The sequence below is a fragment of the Leptopilina boulardi genome, unplaced genomic scaffold (genome assembly GCF_019393585.1).
Source record: "Leptopilina boulardi isolate dan_hultmark-lab unplaced genomic scaffold, ZJU_Lbou_2.1 LbouV2_150, whole genome shotgun sequence".
Taxonomy (NCBI): Eukaryota; Metazoa; Arthropoda; class Insecta; order Hymenoptera; family Figitidae; genus Leptopilina; species Leptopilina boulardi.
In genome coordinates this window covers 1,301,219-1,319,241 of record NW_026137697.1, presented here as the reverse complement: position 1 = coordinate 1,319,241, position 18,023 = coordinate 1,301,219, and the positions used below count along the sequence as shown (strand labels likewise).

At 24.9% G+C, this 18,023-nt stretch overlaps 5 protein-coding genes across 7 annotated transcripts in view; 3 read left to right on the top strand and 2 right to left on the bottom strand.

Annotated features, from left to right (window-relative positions):
• Positions 1-417: 417 nt before the first annotated feature.
• On the bottom strand, positions 418-9,261 carry LOC127276570 (phospholipid-transporting ATPase ABCA1-like). The gene is made up of 24 exons (XM_051297098.1): positions 9,041-9,261; positions 7,972-8,321; positions 7,630-7,904; positions 7,391-7,552; positions 7,078-7,318; positions 6,831-6,998; positions 6,566-6,753; positions 6,314-6,478; positions 5,980-6,243; positions 5,747-5,908; positions 5,605-5,676; positions 5,404-5,542; positions 5,090-5,327; positions 4,850-5,009; positions 4,566-4,776; positions 3,965-4,489; positions 3,762-3,887; positions 3,458-3,688; positions 3,112-3,381; positions 2,765-3,039; positions 2,538-2,685; positions 2,235-2,445; positions 1,912-2,125; positions 418-1,839 (listed from the first exon to the last, which is right to left on the bottom strand). Exons 2-24 carry the CDS (start codon positions 8,297-8,299, stop codon positions 1,663-1,665), a joined length of 4,950 nt encoding a protein of 1,649 aa, XP_051153055.1. The 5' UTR covers positions 8,300-8,321; positions 9,041-9,261; the 3' UTR covers positions 418-1,662.
• Positions 9,262-9,382: 121 nt separating this feature from the next.
• Positions 9,383-12,755, top strand: LOC127276574 (rac GTPase-activating protein 1-like). The gene is made up of 10 exons (XM_051297104.1): positions 9,383-9,599; positions 9,988-10,190; positions 10,278-10,429; positions 10,498-10,900; positions 10,979-11,145; positions 11,221-11,347; positions 11,435-11,667; positions 11,748-12,045; positions 12,115-12,290; positions 12,371-12,755. The coding sequence occupies exons 1-10, from the start codon at positions 9,518-9,520 to the stop codon at positions 12,432-12,434; spliced, it is 1,905 nt and encodes a 634-aa protein (XP_051153061.1). The 5' UTR covers positions 9,383-9,517; the 3' UTR covers positions 12,435-12,755.
• A 397-nt stretch (positions 12,756-13,152) lies between these two features.
• On the top strand, positions 13,153-14,268 carry LOC127291646 (U6 snRNA-associated Sm-like protein LSm7). The gene is made up of 4 exons (XM_051320845.1): positions 13,153-13,158; positions 13,235-13,246; positions 13,355-13,538; positions 13,871-14,268. The coding sequence occupies exons 1-4, from the start codon at positions 13,153-13,155 to the stop codon at positions 14,008-14,010; spliced, it is 342 nt and encodes a 113-aa protein (XP_051176802.1). The 3' UTR covers positions 14,011-14,268.
• Positions 14,269-14,411: 143 nt separating this feature from the next.
• Positions 14,412-18,023, bottom strand: part of LOC127291661 (chitin deacetylase 1) — a 4,971-nt gene continuing 1,359 nt past the window's right edge. For 2 of the 3 annotated variants that reach the window (XM_051320863.1, XM_051320864.1), the window contains exons 2-10: positions 17,513-17,647; positions 16,758-16,862; positions 16,280-16,423; positions 15,949-16,131; positions 15,673-15,811; positions 15,383-15,504; positions 15,055-15,284; positions 14,813-14,983; positions 14,412-14,711 (exon numbers count right to left, since the gene is read on the bottom strand). In XM_051320863.1, the coding sequence (XP_051176820.1) occupies positions 14,436-14,711; positions 14,813-14,983; positions 15,055-15,284; positions 15,383-15,504; positions 15,673-15,811; positions 15,949-16,131; positions 16,280-16,423; positions 16,758-16,862; positions 17,513-17,647 (1,505 nt within the window). In that variant the 3' untranslated portion in view covers positions 14,412-14,435. Of the gene's footprint in view, positions 14,712-14,812; positions 14,984-15,054; positions 15,285-15,382; positions 15,505-15,672; positions 15,812-15,948; positions 16,132-16,279; positions 16,424-16,757; positions 16,863-16,953; positions 17,072-17,512; positions 17,648-18,023 lie in introns of those variants that run through there. The other variant, XM_051320865.1, reaches the window with a different exon arrangement.
• Positions 16,375-18,023, top strand: part of LOC127291660 (metabotropic glutamate receptor 1-like) — a 23,167-nt gene continuing 21,518 nt past the window's right edge. Inside the window, exon 1 of the mRNA XM_051320862.1 lies at positions 16,375-16,496. The gene's annotated coding sequence lies outside the window, so the exon portion shown is untranslated. The remainder of the gene's footprint in view (positions 16,497-18,023) is intronic.

The window sequence follows — 18,023 nt, the reverse complement described above, 5'->3', positions numbered from 1 at the left end:
CTGACCACCGAGCAAAATGTTCAGGATGAAGAGCTGAGAGGAGTTCAATACAGGGATAAACCGAATTAGATTCCACATCCCTTTGAAATGTAATTTACGTTTCGAGCTTCTGGTTGGCATTGATTTGCTGGATCACAAATAACCAACACAGTAGTAAATTCTGAAATTTTATATACATATATCACTATATATATTCTGTCTACACTACACAGTGATATACATTTCTCTCTCTCTCTCTCTCTCTCTCTCTCTCTCTCTCTCTCTCTCTCTCTCTCTCTCTCTCTCTCTCTCTCTCTCTCTCTCTATGACACAAACAATAATGTCTAATAATAATCGAGTTTTAATTTTAAAAATATTTTTTTATTTGTATAACATTTTATTTAAATATAAAACGAAAAATACATTTTTTTGCCACTAATTTTTATATATATAAATTATAATTTATTATTTGAGAAATTAATTAATTATTACAGATAGATTGAATTTCAATTTGGTTTAATTAAATTTTTGTTTGTCATTGATAGTTGCATCAGTTATCAACTAAATATAATACACAATATCGATGTCTTCGTTTATACATAAAATTTTATGAATTTTTTTTTTAATTATTTCTAACAGAATCATATAAAAAAAAAATTATTTTCAAAGAATTAAATGAAATTTTTCTAATTGAAAAATTGCTACTCAATTTTTTAATGATAGAAGAAGATATAAACATTTAAATTGTGTAATTGTGCTTATTATATATTGTTATAAGTTATCTTCTTATATAACGTATCTATTGTAATTGGAAATACAATTATTAGCTTTTAGATAACAATAATACCTTGATTTCAATCACAGCTGTTTATAATAAACTTACATTATTATAATTAATAAAAAAAAAGTACAATTAATATTATTATAATTAATAATAAAATACAAATATTGAATTTATGTCAAAATTGACAATAATTATTCCCTCATAAAATTCTATTTGTAGCAAAAATATCGTTACATTTTTTTTTTTCGTTAAAGTGATTAATTTTTTTTTTTTCTTAATCATTTTTTTCATTGTGTGTAAAAATATTTGTAAATTAATATTCAAAAAGTTTAATATAAAAAATAAGTATTTATATAATTAAAAAGATAATTTTTTTTAGAAAAATTGAAATACATACGATCAAATTTTTGCTGTTCGCAAACAAAAATTTTGCACCATATTTAATTATTGAAATAGGCACAATTAGGCATTTAATAATTATAGACTATAAATACTGTAATATAACTAATTTTAGGCATTCATTTTAAATGGAGTAGTTCTAATAATTATATGTCTATCTATATTGTTAAATTATAAAAAAATAAGAGCCTCTCTATTAAAGTCTTATTTCAAATTAAAAATATTAAAACGGCAATAGTAATTGAGCTAGTATTTTATAGTATATATATATATATATATAGTAAGCAACATTGAGATTGTTTTTCTTGTCAGAAGTTAAAAATACATTTCAGACTCTTATGCATAAGTATATAAGCATTATCACATTGTATGCAAAAGAAAATTGCATCAAAAATGAAACTTATTTAAAATATTTTCATCAAAAATAGTGTTTTGCAAATTTGAATATTTTGCAAAATTTTATGTACGTATATTATTTTTAAATTAATAAAGAAAATTATTTAAAGATAACTACTTTCATTGTCAGCCCTTGCAAATTGTAAGAATAATTGCTCTAATGTTGCTGACAAAATTGAATAATCTTCAATAAAATTGTACTTATCTTTCAGCGATTTCATAACGCCATACATTGTTTCCCATTTTGTTGTTGAATTAGTAACGTGATACGTTAAATATCCCTATAAAGAAATTATTTTATTAAAATTTGTAATTTATTTAGAAAATTTAAATTAATAATAAATTAAACTCACCACATGTTCATCACGAAGTTCACACTCTAAAGCTTCTAACATTTCTTCTTTAACATTTAAAACATCTTTCGCACTTCTACTTGGATTAAGTTTAATACTTATATCGAAACCAGCTCCAAAACGTTGTTTTAATTGTTCACTTGGACCAATGCAAACAAATTGTCCTTTTACCATAATTACCAAACGATTGCAAAGAGCTTCACATTCCTCCATGCTAAAATTTATAATCAATAATATTTATAGAAAAAAAAATAAATTTTTTTAATTACTAAAATAATATTTATAACAGTTAAAAAAAAATAATTGATTTTTAAAATAATCACCTGTGTGAAGTGAGAATAATTGATTGTCCAGCTAATTGACAGGTTTTAATCACACGCCACAAGGATCTTCGAGCAGCGGGATCAACTCCTGTTGTTGGTTCATCCAAAAGTACCAAATTAGGATTTCCAATTAGAGCTATTGCAATATTTAATCGACGTTTATTTCCTCCACTGTAATTACCGCTTTGTTGATTTGCACAAAGATTCAATTCTGAAAAATGTAAGCAAAAAAAAAATTATTAAAATTTTTTTTTTATAAAATTCTATGAAAAATTCATAATTTTATTTATTCAAATTATTTACTTAATTTCTTTATCCAATTTTCTACTTCAGAGGATATTTGAGATAATGGTACTCCTCGAAGTGATGCAAACAATTCAAGATGTTCTCTAGAATTCAGTGATTCTATTAAAGCATGATTTTGAGGACAATATCCCATTTGTCGTAAATACTGTAATCAAAAATTTGTATTTTTATTCCCAATTTTTTTTTTTGTAAAATTCTCGTGATTAATAATTTTTGACACGTACCTCTGTTCTGTGGAGAGAAATTTCTTTTTCATTTAAATACATTGTTCCACTATTTGGAAATTCTAATCCTGTGAGCATTCGAAATGTTGTACTTTTTCCAGCACCATTAACACCAAGTAATCCAAAACATTCTTTTTTCTTTACACTGAAACTAATTTCTTTCACTGCAGCAAGATCTCCATAATATTTACTTAATTCATGAACTAAATAAATGGATTCACTTTCAGAAATTGTATTAATAATAGAATATTCTCCATTAATGTCTGGATTTTTAACTGAAATATTAAAACTCTAATAGAGTTAAAATTCAAAAAAAAAAAAACAAAATTATTTTCTATATAATATACCTTTGTTTTCAATTCGATTAATTTCGGATGAAACTAGAGATTTTTCATTTGCTACTTGATCATCAATTTGTTGAATATTTAAAGGTTCTTTTTTCTTTAATTTCAAAATTATCAAAGATATTATATTACGTTCGAATAATTCAAGAATAATGAAATATAAAATAGATGTGAGGGCCAAATAGATTAAACATTCTCCAAGACTTCCTGCTTTACTGAAATCACCAAAATATTCAAATGACTTTTCACAAACACCATCAGAGCATTTTAAATCTGAAAAATAAATAAATTTTATTTTAAATATTACCGTTTTGATTTATAATTACAAAAAGAAAAATATTATTCTTACCGCAGCATTCGTTTCCATTGTCGCAATTAAAGTTTTCTAAATACTTGGGCAGCTTTCGGCAAAATGCATTTTTGCTGGCAATTTGAAAAAAATTTACTTGACCATAGAAAAAGCTGACTGATGGTATTAACATGAAAGTTCTTGTGTTAATGGCAGAAAGAATATTCATTAATTTTTCATTAAAACCCAATGAAACTTGAATTACCATTTCTAGAATCGATTCAATTACAACTGAAAAGAAACAAATTATTAGATATTTTATAATTTGACATTTTTATCAAATATTTTTAATTTAATTACATACCTGATAATGTAAATACATAGATAAGAATATTTACAACAGTATTCACTTTTTTCTTCAGAAAGCTGAATATATAGATAAACGGAAACGAACTCATTGCCAATAATATTAATGACAGGAACATAATACCTTAAAATTAAGATAAAAATAATTAATTATATGACAAATATAAAGAAATAAATAAAAAAAAATTTTAAATATCTTACCAATTTCAGTTCCATAGAATATTCGCAAATCCATTATTATATCCAGAAAATAAAATGATATTAATATGATAATTATTGTTACTAAAAATAATAGAAAATCAAAAAGAAAAAATGATCCCCAATATAAATAGCTTGTGACTCCAGTCATTCTTTGTAGATCTTTAATTCCAGTTGATAATTCTTTTAGTGGATGAATAACATATAAAGCAAGAGCAGGCAATAATGTTACAATAAATATAACAACTTTTGTAATATCTTCTTCTTCTTTTGACATAATAGATTCATGAAAATTTAAAATTTTTGGCAGATTTTGAATCGAAATATCAATTTGATAATCCTGTCCAGCGATAATTTTTATTATAGTATTGGTTATCAAATTAAAAGAAATTGGAACACTTTGAAATACACTATCCGAGTATAATGCATTAATTTGAATTTTTTGAGATTTTATACTTTCAAAAGTGGCAGCAGCAAGTAAATTATTTTGATACACAGAAAGATCATTTCTACTGAAATTAAGTAATGCTGAAAGAAATAATTAATTTTAAATTTAACAGAATTTTATTTTTAATAAAATTATAAATAGAAAAAGAAAATTTACCTGAAGAAATGTTATTTTCCATAGAGGTCATTATTTTTCCATTAAAACTTTCTATAATACTTTTATACATTTGTTCATAATTTGTGTTATTGGAATAATAGAAAGCAATAGGATTTGGATAATTATCGAATCTTATTTGTTTCTCATCGGTATAACTAATTTTCTTAAAACCTGCAGCCATTAACATAATTCCTACTGATGGTAAAAGTATCTAAAATTAAATTAATAATGATTAAACAGTTTTTTGTTAATCTTGATCAAAGAGAATAATAATTTTTTTGTACCATTAAAACATGAGTTAATATATTCTTCCGTAAGTAAGAAAATTTTTTTTTAAACAGAGCAAATAGTGATTGTAAAATAAGGTGATAACCTTCCACTTTTTTAATTTCTTCTAAAACAATATCGTTGTCATTTGGATCACTATTATCTTCTTTGGTTGCTCTACAAAAAATTAAAGAAAATTTTATTTAGAAAAATAACATTTATAATATTATAACAATATAAGGTAAAATATATAATACCGAAGGAAAACTTGTTCCAATGTTATTAACGAAACACTTATACCAGTTACACCAAGTTTTGTTTTTTCATCTTCAATTTTATCCAAATCATTTGGTAAACGATCATTAAATGGAATGCTAAAGACAATTTTTCCACCATCAAAACTTATTAATTGACTTTCCACTGAAAATTGTTTTTTTATTTCCTCAATGTCACATCCATCTTCTGTTGATAATGTTACTTCCATATTACCTTCACCTAATTAGAAAAAGTAATTTTTTTAACATAAATAAATTAGACGAATTAAAAGGGGAAAAAATTCTCAATACAGTACCGTAAAATTTCTTTAAAAACAATGGTGTTCCATAACTTTTTAATTTTCCCAATTCAATTATTGCAGTTCTATCACCAAGAACATCTGCCTCTTCCATATTATGTGTACTAATCAAAATTGTCTTCTCTCCTCTCATTTTCTATAAAAAATAAAATTTTTAATAAATTATTTAACAAATTAAAAATTTTTTTTTTTACATACCAATAAAATATCCCATGATTCTCTTCTTGTTTCAGGATCCATTCCAGAAGTAGGTTCGTCTAATATTAGAGTCTACAAAAAAATGGAAATTAATTTAAAGAATAATTATTTAAATATTATTATTTAATTATTATTTCCTTACTGAGGCGTTGCCAATTATTGCCATGCCAAGACAAACTCTTCTTTTTTGACCACCGGAAAGTTTTGCTGGTATTTGATTCCATTTGTCGGATAATTTTAATTTTAATAGTAAATCATAAACGTCATTTGATACTTGAGATCTTGTTCTATTTTTATGTTTTAACTGTAAAAAACAATGATAATTCAAATTTTCTTTTTTTTTTTTTTTTGCAATTCTAATTTTAATAAACTTACCAAACCAAAGAATTGAATTTGTTCAAACACAGTAAAATCAGGGAATAGTATATCTTCTTGTGGACAAAGTCCCACATCGGTTATAATTTCTTCCAATTCCTCGCTGATATTTTTTCCATTTATAAAAACTGTTCCCTCTGATGGACTCAATATACCTGTTAAAATTGACATCATTGTTGTTTTACCAGCTCCATTATGACCAAGTAATGTTGTTATTTGTCCTTTATAAAAATCTATTGAAATTCCTTGAAGCGCATCATGTTTCTATTTAAATAAAAAGAAAATTATAATAAAAAAATAATTTTAATTATTGCTAATTTAATTTTTTACTTACTGTTCCACTAAACCAATTTGTAATGTATGATTTTTTCAAATTGCGAATTTGAATCCCAGGTGTGTAAACATTTTGAGGCACTGACTCAAATGGTTTTCCTTCCAAATTATTAAAATTGCATTCATACGATTCTTCCTCAGATGAAACTTTTTTTGACTTGAAAAACTAATATTAAAAAAAAAAAAAAAAAAGAATTTATAAATTCGAAGTGATTAATATTTATTCAATTTCATATTAGTGACATAAACGTACCTTTAAAAAATATAGAGGATGTTTTGGAACCCCATATTTTCCTGGAAATAAAGCAGAAGCATACAAAGCCAAAGAAAAATGTATTATAAGGCCGAGAATTGAAAATATTAAAATATTCCCTAAACATCCTGCATCAGTATAATTTTTATCGCCAACTACAAAGAAATTCTTCCATCCAACTCCAATTACTGTAAAAAAAAAATTAATTAATTTTATGAATTAAATGAATTTTACTTTCAATTAATGGAGAATTTAAAATACTTACATTTGCCTTCATAATAATCTATTTCCTCACACAAGCGGTATAATAGCATATTGGGAAAAAAAATTCCCATATATGGAATAATAGTATAATTCTGATGCCAGATCAAAAATTTTTGCAAATTATATGATCCAATATATATAATTGGAATCACCAATGATCTAAATATAGCTAAAAAATATCACAATCAATTAATATTAATAAATTATTAATCGAAAATTGAAATTAAAATTTTATGATTTTTTTTTACATTTTGAGAAATAGGATGTAATGTGGATTCCAAATGCCAAAAGATGAGCAACGTGGGCAAAAAACATTATTCCTACCAATAAAATATTTCCATGATACAAGTATGGTAAAGTTTTAGACGAGAATGATATTTTAAACAAAATTAAACGTGGTACTACATAAAAAATACTAAACAATATTCCACTTATTAACCAACTTCGTAAATTTTGGTATGTTTTAACGCCATTCATTGACATAAGAACCTGAAATTAAATAAATTTATTTTGTGTAAAAACAAAAATGCTTAAAATTGAAAAATTCAAAAAATTATATACATTCACTCCTATATCCTTTTCATTTGCAGTAAAAGTTGTTTCAATTGTAAGGGGAATTAAAAATGCATAAACCATTACAATTGCATACATAGTACCAATTATATTTTGCATTGGTTTCATTTTTAAAATTTGTGATGGAGAAGGCATTCGTTGCATTGTAATCTGAAAATAAAAATTCAAATAAAAAAAAAAATAGAATATTTTTGAATATCTCTATCTCCCTCTTTCTTTATACTCACATTACTTTTCAGAAAGGAATGCGGCTTCGTTATCTTAAGAAATGATTCATCCAAACACATTTGTGTTTGAACAAATGGATTATCAAGAAGAAAATTATTAATTCCTTTTATAGATGAACTATAGGGTCTAATTATATATTCTAAATGTTTTGACTGAAAATTAAGCTGTTCAGAATTTTTAAAAACAATTGCCACAACCTTTGATGACAAATCATCCAATTTTTTAGAAGTATATTTTTTCATTAATTCATCCTCTGAATAAAATCCAATGACACCTAAAATATAAATTAATTTATTATTTCTTTACTTTTAAATATTTATTTTAAAATTATATTCACGTACTATCATGATGCAATCCAAGACAATTTCGAGTTTTTTCCATTAAATTTTGTGTGTAATTATTTTTTGGAATATAATAAATACTAGGATCCAATTGTTTAACAATTGTTAATAAATCTCCTTTTGATTGAACTGGAAAAATGATATCATTCACTTCCAATTCAATATCAGGTGATGCGCTGAAATCTCCAAAATCTCGAACGGCTTGAATTAATATAAATAGAAACACTGGAATTAAAATTTCACCAAATAAACAATTTTTCCAATGTCTTTTACGAACAGTAAAATTTTTCCACATAAGAAGTGTAAACAATCGCCACTTTGATGCCATGATTGATGTATAATTTTGTCTTCTACAAAAAAAGGAATAAAACAATAATTTGTTAATTTCTTAGATATTATATTTATATTATATATAATTTGTTTTATTATTTAATTCAATAATTCCTCTGACAATTGTAAAGAGGAGGAAAAAAAACATTCAAAATTACTTCAAAAACAGTCATTTAGGAAGTGAAATCAAGGTCATTACCAAAAGTATAATCAGTTATTAGTCACTGTTAAACATATAAAAGAGGTAGAGGAGAGAGGTAAAAAAAAACTGGGGAAATTGCGTGACGTCATTTATAAACATCTAAATATGTATCTTAAATTTTTTAAAAAGTGATGAGAATTAATTTTTATATCAGTGATTTAAGTTTATTAGCTTAATCTAATTTCAAGAAAAATTGATAATTTATGTTTTTGAAGAATATTCAAAAATAAGCATTGCACAAAATTTTATTTAATCAGTAAAATTTATCTATATTTAAATCTCACTACTTAAAGAAATTTGCTTAAATAAAATTATTTTAAAAATGTTATTTCTATTTTTCTCTGTGTATTTTAGCATTGTTTATTTTTAGAACTATATTTTGCAACTTATAAGTAATACGCTATTGAGAAAATTTATAGTGATTACATTTATATACAAAATATTATAGTTTATAAGCTTTATGAAATTATGAATATTTTCTAGAAATTGTAATTTTTTAAAGAAGTAATAAACTAAAATCAATAAAATAATTAATACCTGTCTTAGTTTTGGTGGAAACCTGTAGATAAGTTACAATTAAATTGTTTTCTTCAAAGTGACGTATAACATAATTCGCGGTTAATGGAATCACATCTCTAATACATATGCATTTTGTTCAATTAAATGTATTTTTTATAAACATTTACGTAGTAAAATAAAGATACATCAACTATCAACATTACAATTGAAATAATCCCAGGTTCACCTGCTGACACAGTTTTATTTAGCTAAACAAGATGCGCACGCATATAGACCATGGAAATATAAAAGTAAGGTAGAATATCTAAAATGTGACACTTTTAAGGCTGTTTATTTTGCATAAATTATGTAAACGTACCTTTAGACACTCACTTGTCTATAACCTAATTCATTTAAGTTCAAATGAAAACGAAAGTAGACGCCAAATATTTGTTTTAAAATATTTTTTTTTTAAAGATTAAAGCTTATTTTAATAAGCTTTAATCAAAAGTCACAATGTCTACATTATCAGTATTAGCTAGTTACGATGAATTGATACGATGTACAAATACTTTGGTCAACGGATCATGTGAAGGAGGTTAGTTTTCACCGGTATTTTTTTATTTTTAACGTTATTTTATATATTTATTGTAAAAATTTCAATTTATTCATTAATATCTCACGTAACATTCAAATTTTGCACTGTGAGTTGTAAAGTTTTATAAAAAATAAAAAAAAATTGAAATGTCAACTCAAAATATTTGACACTATATAATTCCTTTTATTTATTATAATATGGATAGAAAAACAATTTTAAAATTAAAAACTTTAACTTGTCAAATCAGAAGATTTATTTTATGATCAGTTTTATCTTTGAAATATTTAAATCATTTAAATTTATTATATTTATGATTATTTTGAGGTTATGCATAAATGCCAAAGTTAATAGCATTTCTACTATATTAAAAATCGTATTATTTGTGTAGAATTTCTTCAATTTGCAATAAATCAAGAGGAAATACGTCAAAAATGGTTGTTGTCTGTACAAGAATGTCAACGATTACATGCAGCTTTAGAAAAATCACATCAAGAAGCTTCAACTCTTGATAAAATGTTAAGCCACGCAAGGAGATTATTAGATGAAGAAAAAATGAAACGAAGACACGCCGAGGATGAAAGAAATTCACTTGTAAATTATCATAAATAATTTTTTAAAAAAATCTATTTAAAAATATTTGTTAACTAATTATTATTTAACAAAATGTTTATTTTACAGGAAAGACAAATAAAATTAGCAAGAGATCTTCTATTTAATGATGGTGGAAGAAGTATTAATGATGAAACTAGGGAAAAACTTCAATTTTTAAATAGTACGTCAATTAATGGTTTTCAGAATAATGCATACGGAAGGGATTATTGCACTGAGAGGTATAAAAAAAAAATATAAAAATTTATTTATTACTGAAATTTTTTTAATTAATTGTATTTATTTATAGATTAAATACGATAACGGAGCTGGACTCCACTGCATCAATTTTAAGTGATTTGAGTTGTTATTCTAAATCAGAGGACGATTTAGATACGAGTTTTATTCTTCAACAAAGACATAAAAAACGAGAATGGAAAGAACATAGGCCAAATTGTGATTATGGTCCAAAAAAGAGACGAAGTTCTGTTCAAAAAATAGCAGATCGTAATAATTCTGATCGTTTAATTGCTAAAACTATTGTTTCAATGACAAGAAATGGACCAATAACAGCTTCTTCAGTTATTGAAACTATTCCAGTCAATGAAAATAATGATCCTCAAACTCCTTTACATAATTTGCGTAATAGACAAAAAAGTAATGAAAATAGAATGAAAACAACTCCAAATAAAAAAGATAATGATATACTTAAGGTAATAAAATTCTCTAAATTTAAAAAACATTTTATTTTCGTTTTCTCTTATTTATTATCTCTTGTATTTTTTCCCTAGCCTTCAGAGTCAGCAAGTGAAATTTCATCAGATTCTGATTGTGATAGTGTTTTTAAACCAAGTCCTAATATTGGTGGTTATACACTTAGTCCAAGAATTGCAAGAGGACACAATTTTAATGTGAAAACTGTCATAAAACCGGAAATTTGTACACATTGCGGTAAAAGGTATGAAAAAAAAGATGCTTTTTCAAATTTATGCTTTAAAAAAAAAAAAAACTAATTTATGGTTTAATCTTCTAGAATACGTTTTGGAAAAGTAGCATTAAAATGTAAAGATTGTCGAGCTACAACTCATGTGGAATGTAAAGAATTTGTTCCACTTCCTTGTGTACCAGCAGGAAATACGCCAACATTACGAGGTGCTTCGGTAAGAATTACTTACTAAAACTATTTTCAGTGAATATAAAAATATGAATTAATATTTAATTCATGTATTAAATTAATTTTATTTAAGGGAACAATCGCGGATTACACACCTATGGTTTCTCCAATGGTACCTTCATTAGTGATTCATTGCATAAACGAAGTGGAACTTAGAGGAATGAGCGATCAAGGATTATATAGAGTTAGTGGCGGTTCATCGGAAGTAAAATTGTTAAAAGAAAGATTTCTTAAAGGCAAAGGTGCGCCAAATTTATCGAAAGTTGATATTGCGACAATTTGCTCAACACTCAAAGACTTTCTTCGGTAAATTTTTGATTAATTATTAAATAATAATTAAAATAATTTATAATTTCAAGGGATTTAAAAAAATTATTATTTTTAAGATCATTGAAAGAACCACTAATTACCGTTGGATTGTGGGCTGATTTTGTGCGAGCTGTGGCTTTATCTGATAAACAAGATTCGGATGCTGCATTATATCAAGCAATTTCCGAGTTACCGCAACCAAATCGAGATACACTTGCATTTTTAATTTTACATTTACAACGTGTATCAAGTAGTCCAGAATGTAAAATGCCAATTAGTAATCTTGCCAAAGTTTTTGGACCAACATTAGTTGGTTACAGTTGTCAGGAACCATCCGTTATGTCAATGCTTAGCGAAACGAAAAATCAGGCTGCGGTAAATAAATTTTTCATAATTTTTCTAAAATGTAAATAAAATTTGTTTTTAATTTTCTCTTTTATATAGATCGTTGAGAGCTTGTTAATGATTCCCTCTGATTATTGGGCTAATTTTGTTAATTCGGACAATGCTCATGAAATTGGAACACCACTAACTGGAGAATTGAGACATACACCTTCCACTGAATCTCTTTTAAAAAATTCAACTTCCAGGGGATTTTTTCATACTCCATTAGGCTCAAGGTTTGGAAAAATTTTCGTATTTTTTATTTATTTATTTTTTTTGCATAAAATATAAAATTATATTTTTTTTTTCTTTTCAGTCGTTCGTTTCTAAGGAAGAATAAAAAATATTTTATCACTACGCCATCAAAAGAAATCCTGTAAGACTGATTATTTAGCTGAATAATATATTTCAATGAACAGTATTTATTTTTATATTAATTAAGTGCCTCGTACAATTAACAATAGTAGTTTAATTTTGTTTTTTTTTTAAATTTTACGAGTCACTTAATAGAAAATGTAAGACGTGTAAAAACTGTAAAGTTGATACAAAAAAAAAAAATTTTTTTGTAAACAATTTCCAAAAGTTTCAGTTCAATATCGGTTTATTATGAGAGTAATATTAATCTTGAAATAAATTTTGTAGAAAAAATAAAATCAATTTTAATGTTAATAAAAATACATTGAATTTATTTCGATAAAAAAGATTATTTTATTTATCCTTGAAAGAACTGTAAGAAATAGATAATTTATGGTAAATTGTTTTATTATTAGAGGGAAAAAAAAAATTTGAATTAAATCAAAGGAAATTTTGAAATTCGCGCGTTTTCATAACGAATTTTTCCCTTTTAAAATTAAATAGTTGGAAATTATTAAAACATTGATTTATTTTATATTTATACTTTAATATTTTTCCTTTTATTTTTTATATATAGTTTTTATTTATAATAATTTATTTATTTAGTATAATAAACATTCGTTTGGTTTTGATTTTGATTTCAGTAGTCATTCCTAACAATCGTTTCTCTTTGAGTGACAAGCGTGTGTGTTTTGTGTTCATATTTATAAAATTTATACACAAATATATCTTAATATTCTTACAATGTCTGTAAGTATATAAAAATTATTATCATCTTATTAGTAATATAAAATATTCTAATTGAATTTCATTTGTTTGTTTACAGACACCGAAACAGGTAAATGTCAAATGGTTTTCTAACCTAAAAATATTACTTAGAAAATTTTTTTCATTTTTCGTCAATTTTTTTTACCCATTTTTTAAAAGTAAAATTCTTCTAATTTAGCAATTGAATGCCCATGGGGATCATAAAGAAAAAAAGAGGAAAGAAAGTATTTTAGATCTTTCGAAATATCTTGAAAAAAATATCAGAGTGAAATTTGCCGGCGGAAGGGAAGCGGCAGGAATTCTTAAAGGTTACGATCCACTGTTGAATTTAGTACTTGACAACACAATAGAATATTTAAGAGGTAAATTTTTTTTGCATAATTATTTATAAATAAGTTATAATAGTTGTTATTAATAATAGTATATAAACAACTTGATAATTGGAACTTTGGTTTCAATATTTCATCTAATACATACTAGAGGCTTTAATCGAAAGTTTTATTTCAATTTATAAATAAGATATTAAATTATAAATTATTAATGTTCATTAATAGAATATAATTGAGTTTTTAAATATAAAAAATAGGAAATAATAATTTTTGATTCTGAAAAATAAGTTTTTAATACGGAGAAAAAAATTTAAATTAGTTGTTCTTTTTTTTTGGAAAGATAAAAAAAAATAATATTCTCGTAGATCATGATGACCCGTACAAATTAAATCAGGATACAAGACCACTTGGTTTGGTTGTATGTAGAGGCACATCAGTTGTCTTGATTTGTCCCGTCGATGGAATGGAATCTATTCAAAATCCTTTCATTCAACAAGAAGGATAAATTAGTGATCTAGAATTAATTATAACTTTTTTTTTCTGACAATCTTTTTTTTTTTTTAGATTATAAGAGTTATTTAATTTTTTTGTTTCAATTTATTTTGAAATATGAAGAAAATTTAATTTCGTCTCCGTATTTTTTTCATACACATTTAAGTGTCAACTATATAAAGAAAATATTAATACAAGTAAATAAATTTCAACATAAATCATTCATAACTATTTGTACATTTATTATTAATAAATATGACTTGTGGTTTTTTTTTTTTTTTTTTTTTTTATAATAATAGTTTAAAAATTATTTTTTATATTACTTTTATAGAATAATTTTCAGAGTTATCTTATTTCTAAAAATATTTTGTGTTCGGAATTAGGTTTTCTGTTTTTGTTATAATGAAACACAAATTGTATTTCAAAATTACATTCTTTTTAATCTAAACCAAATTCATTTCTCAGCCATGGATATTGTTTGGGACATTCGAAGCAAGTGTGAAGATAACGATAGGATTTTAAAACTCTACTTGGTAATTTACATGCAGTTGGCAAATCACAAGCAATTTCATATGGTTCGAATTGTTTGTTACATTGCCAGGATTCAAATGTTTGTAAATTATTAACAGGTGTTGGATAACGTATCCATTCGAGTGCTTGATGACTGGTTACAAAATAAACGTCCGATAATCGAAGTACCTCGTCCATAAATTTCTGTTTAAAAATAATTAATTTTAAAAAGATGAAATTTTTAATTAATTTACTTTTGTATTTTTATTATTTGTCTATTTAGAAAAAAATTATTTATTTCTCACCGTGAAGGCGTAATTGTAAGCGGAATTTTGAAGCCACGCTGAATGTAAATGAAGACCAAGTGGTGCTCGATTACTCAAATAATGTCGTTTAAAATTTAACATTAATATTTTGTATACATCTTCGCCAGAGAGATTCGCTGGACATGTCTCGACAGTTGGACACGTATAATCCTGAAATTAATTTCCCTTTGTTTTTTTTACGAAACTTTTTTTTTTATTATTTCGAAAAAGAAAGAACTTACACCGAGGATCAATTGATTGAGAGGAATTTCCCAAATTCCTGGATAAGATCGAGTTGGACAAACTTGACTGGGACCAACGCAACGATGTGATATTTTATAATCCAAAGTATAGGGCCATATTGGTGGATCGGAAAATGGTGCAATTATCGAGGAATCATATTCAAAACCAAATTCAGACATCATGAGAAATTGTCGATTCCAACCTAATCGTAAAAATGGTGTTCTTGTACCTGAATGGGTAAATTTTTTTAAAATTTAATTAAAAATTTCCTGAATAATTAGATAATTATTTATTATTAATTGAAAAATTTAAATGTAAATTTAATACCCTTAATATCTCTGATTCGAACTGCTGAATATTTATTTATAATATTTGCAACTCCAACCATTTCATCAAACCAGTCTTCTAATGTTGCATTTCGTGACCACCAATCCTCGGGTCCTCGATGTCTAATATAATTTTTTTTTTTAATTCATTAATAATTTTCCATATATTAATATTTAATTTTATTATAAATTATGTACAAAATTGTTATTTGAAAAAAAAAATCTTCTTCATTACAAGAAAACTGTTAAAGTGACAATTTTTATTTTTAGAATTGTTTGGAAAATACTTACGTGACAGAATGGGTGGCAATTTCATGTCCAGCATTCCAGAGATATTGGACATCTCTATAATTCGTGTATTGATGACTGATATAAAATGTTGCCCTCACAGGACAACCATTTGGATTTTTTCTCTCATCCGTAAAAATTTCTATTGTTCAACAAGCATTAAAATTATTACTATATATATAGGTACAGTTTAAAAATTTTCTTTTTTTAAATTTGAAATTTTTTAATTTATTTTGTCATTAAAAATTATTTTTTTGATTATCAATTTTAAATTCTTACTTGTATAAAGATCAAAATTTTCGGAATTGACTGCATCGTCGAAAGTGACTATTATCATTTGTGGAACTGACGAGGCTGAGAAATTCCCCGGTATTTGTGTTCCATCTTTGGAACACCAACAATCAGGTAATAAACATTTACGCGGATTACAATTTGTTGCCGAGTTTGGATCGTTTTTTGTATCTGAAACAAGTTGTAATTTTATAAATAAAAAAAAAAAAACAACAAGAAGAATGGTAAGTTACTTAAAATATTTTTAACAGTAATAATTAAGTTATTTAAATTAATTTTGAAAAATTAAACTAATATTCGTTGTGAATAGAATTCTTACCGCACCATCCTTCATCTGAACCATCGGGACAATCAACACTGCCATCGCAGAAATAATGAGATGGAAGACAAGTGCCATCACCGCAGGCTAATTCTTTTTCTTCGCAATCCCCATCACGAAGCAGGGGCTTAGGAGGCTGCTCTTCTACAAGAAACTTTTCAATCTTCAAATTTTGACATCATCAAAGTGAAAAATCATTTTCATAAACTCAATGAAGGTATGTAAAAGCAATTTTCATAGTCCTTTTTATTTTCTTTTTTTTTCTATCAAATATTTTATTAAAATCAATAAACAAAAAGTGTAATATTAATTTTTGTTTATATAATGTAAATACATATTTTGCAAAAAATTTAATTTAAGAAAAAAAAATTAAAATGAATTAATTTAAGAGTATATACTAGTCTTTTCTTTACTTTTTAAAAAAAAATTTCATTTTTATTTATTATTTTTAAAGAAAAGAAAATTAAGTTTCGCTTACCTATTGGCACATCGCAATTGTCAACATTCGATTTGTAATCGCACATTTGCCTTGAAATGTCAAAGAGTAATCCCTCCGAGCATTTGAATTCAAAAACTTCATTATCTATATTATTAGAAAAATAAATTTAATTACTTTTAAATTAATAAATAATTTTTTTTTTTTTTTAAATATAGTAAAAAAATAGTATTATTACTAAAATGAAAGAAAAATTGATCAAATCGTGTACATAAAATTCACATGTGTAGAAAATATTTTACAATGTTTTCACTTAATGGTACAACTTTCTTTTTCTCGGAACAAATTTATGAATCATTCATCCGGCAGATTATATGAATACTGCGTTATTTAGAGTTATAATATATATTGAAGTTTGCAAAAGATCAAAAGATCAGCTGAACAGTGTGCACACAATATTTTCATTGAAAATGTATTTGTAATTGACAGAATTTTTTTCTTTGTAATAAGTATGAGATCGCTTGTATAATCTTGCTAAATTAGGCACTGAGATCGTAAAATGGAATTCCTTTTTCGAATATTTATTCGCCTTTGAAAAGAAATAAATCACCACAATAATAATTATAATAATCGTAATAATAATTATAATTATTATTTCTCAATTAGCGTTTTTCAACTTCATGAGAATTAAAATTTTTCAGAAATTCTATTTTTCTTAATCCGAAAGTATCATTACATTTTTTTCTCTTCAAATAATTTGAATTATTTATATTAAAAAAATTTTTTAGTTATTTTACCCAAACAAAGATAATATTTTCCACATTCTGATGGTGTCCATACATTGTGAGTTGGTGTATTTGGATTTCTGTAGAATTTACTATCATCAACACAGGGTGCATTGTGCTCTTGTTCTTGTGATAAAACGCTTGTTACTAAAATTAGAAAAAAAAATAATTTTATTTTTCTATAATAATTTTTATATTTTCCTTAATTAGTATTTGTTCTTTTTTTGTAATTTTGTTTATTGCATTTTAATAATATTTCATCGATTACTCAATGGTACATAAAGTAGAATTTAAAACTCTCCTTTAATTTAAAGAATTCTTCAATTATTTTCTTTTGGTTCGTGAGAAAGCGGAAGACCATTATGGAATCGTTACTGATATGAATAACATTCTTTTCTCACAATGAATTATTAACAATGGATTTTATAACTGAAATTATGTAACAATTTTTTTTTTGTATTTGTTTAAGAAAATATTAAATATAACTATCAAGAAGTGCAAATTAAAATCTTGAGAAAATTTA

Excerpts from the sequence above, each read along its gene's own strand:
- LOC127276570 (XM_051297098.1), bottom strand. The coding sequence starts at position 8,299 with ATGGCATCAAAGTGGCGATTGTTTACACTTCTTATGTGGAAAAATTTT. Across the intron at positions 6,754-6,830 it reads AGATTATTATGAAGGCAAAT|TAATTGGAGTTGGATGGAAG; the intron begins GTAAGTATTTTA and ends TTTTTTTTACAG. Across the intron at positions 3,040-3,111 it reads TAATCGAATTGAAAACAAAG|TTAAAAATCCAGACATTAAT; the intron begins GTATATTATATA and ends TTAATATTTCAG.
- LOC127291646 (XM_051320845.1), top strand. Across the intron at positions 13,539-13,870 it reads CACAATAGAATATTTAAGAG|ATCATGATGACCCGTACAAA; the intron begins GTAAATTTTTTT and ends ATATTCTCGTAG.
- LOC127276574 (XM_051297104.1), top strand. The coding sequence starts at position 9,518 with ATGTCTACATTATCAGTATTAGCTAGTTACGATGAATTGATACGATGT. Across the intron at positions 9,600-9,987 it reads CAACGGATCATGTGAAGGAG|AATTTCTTCAATTTGCAATA; the intron begins GTTAGTTTTCAC and ends TTATTTGTGTAG. Across the intron at positions 11,668-11,747 it reads ACACTCAAAGACTTTCTTCG|ATCATTGAAAGAACCACTAA; the intron begins GTAAATTTTTGA and ends ATTATTTTTAAG.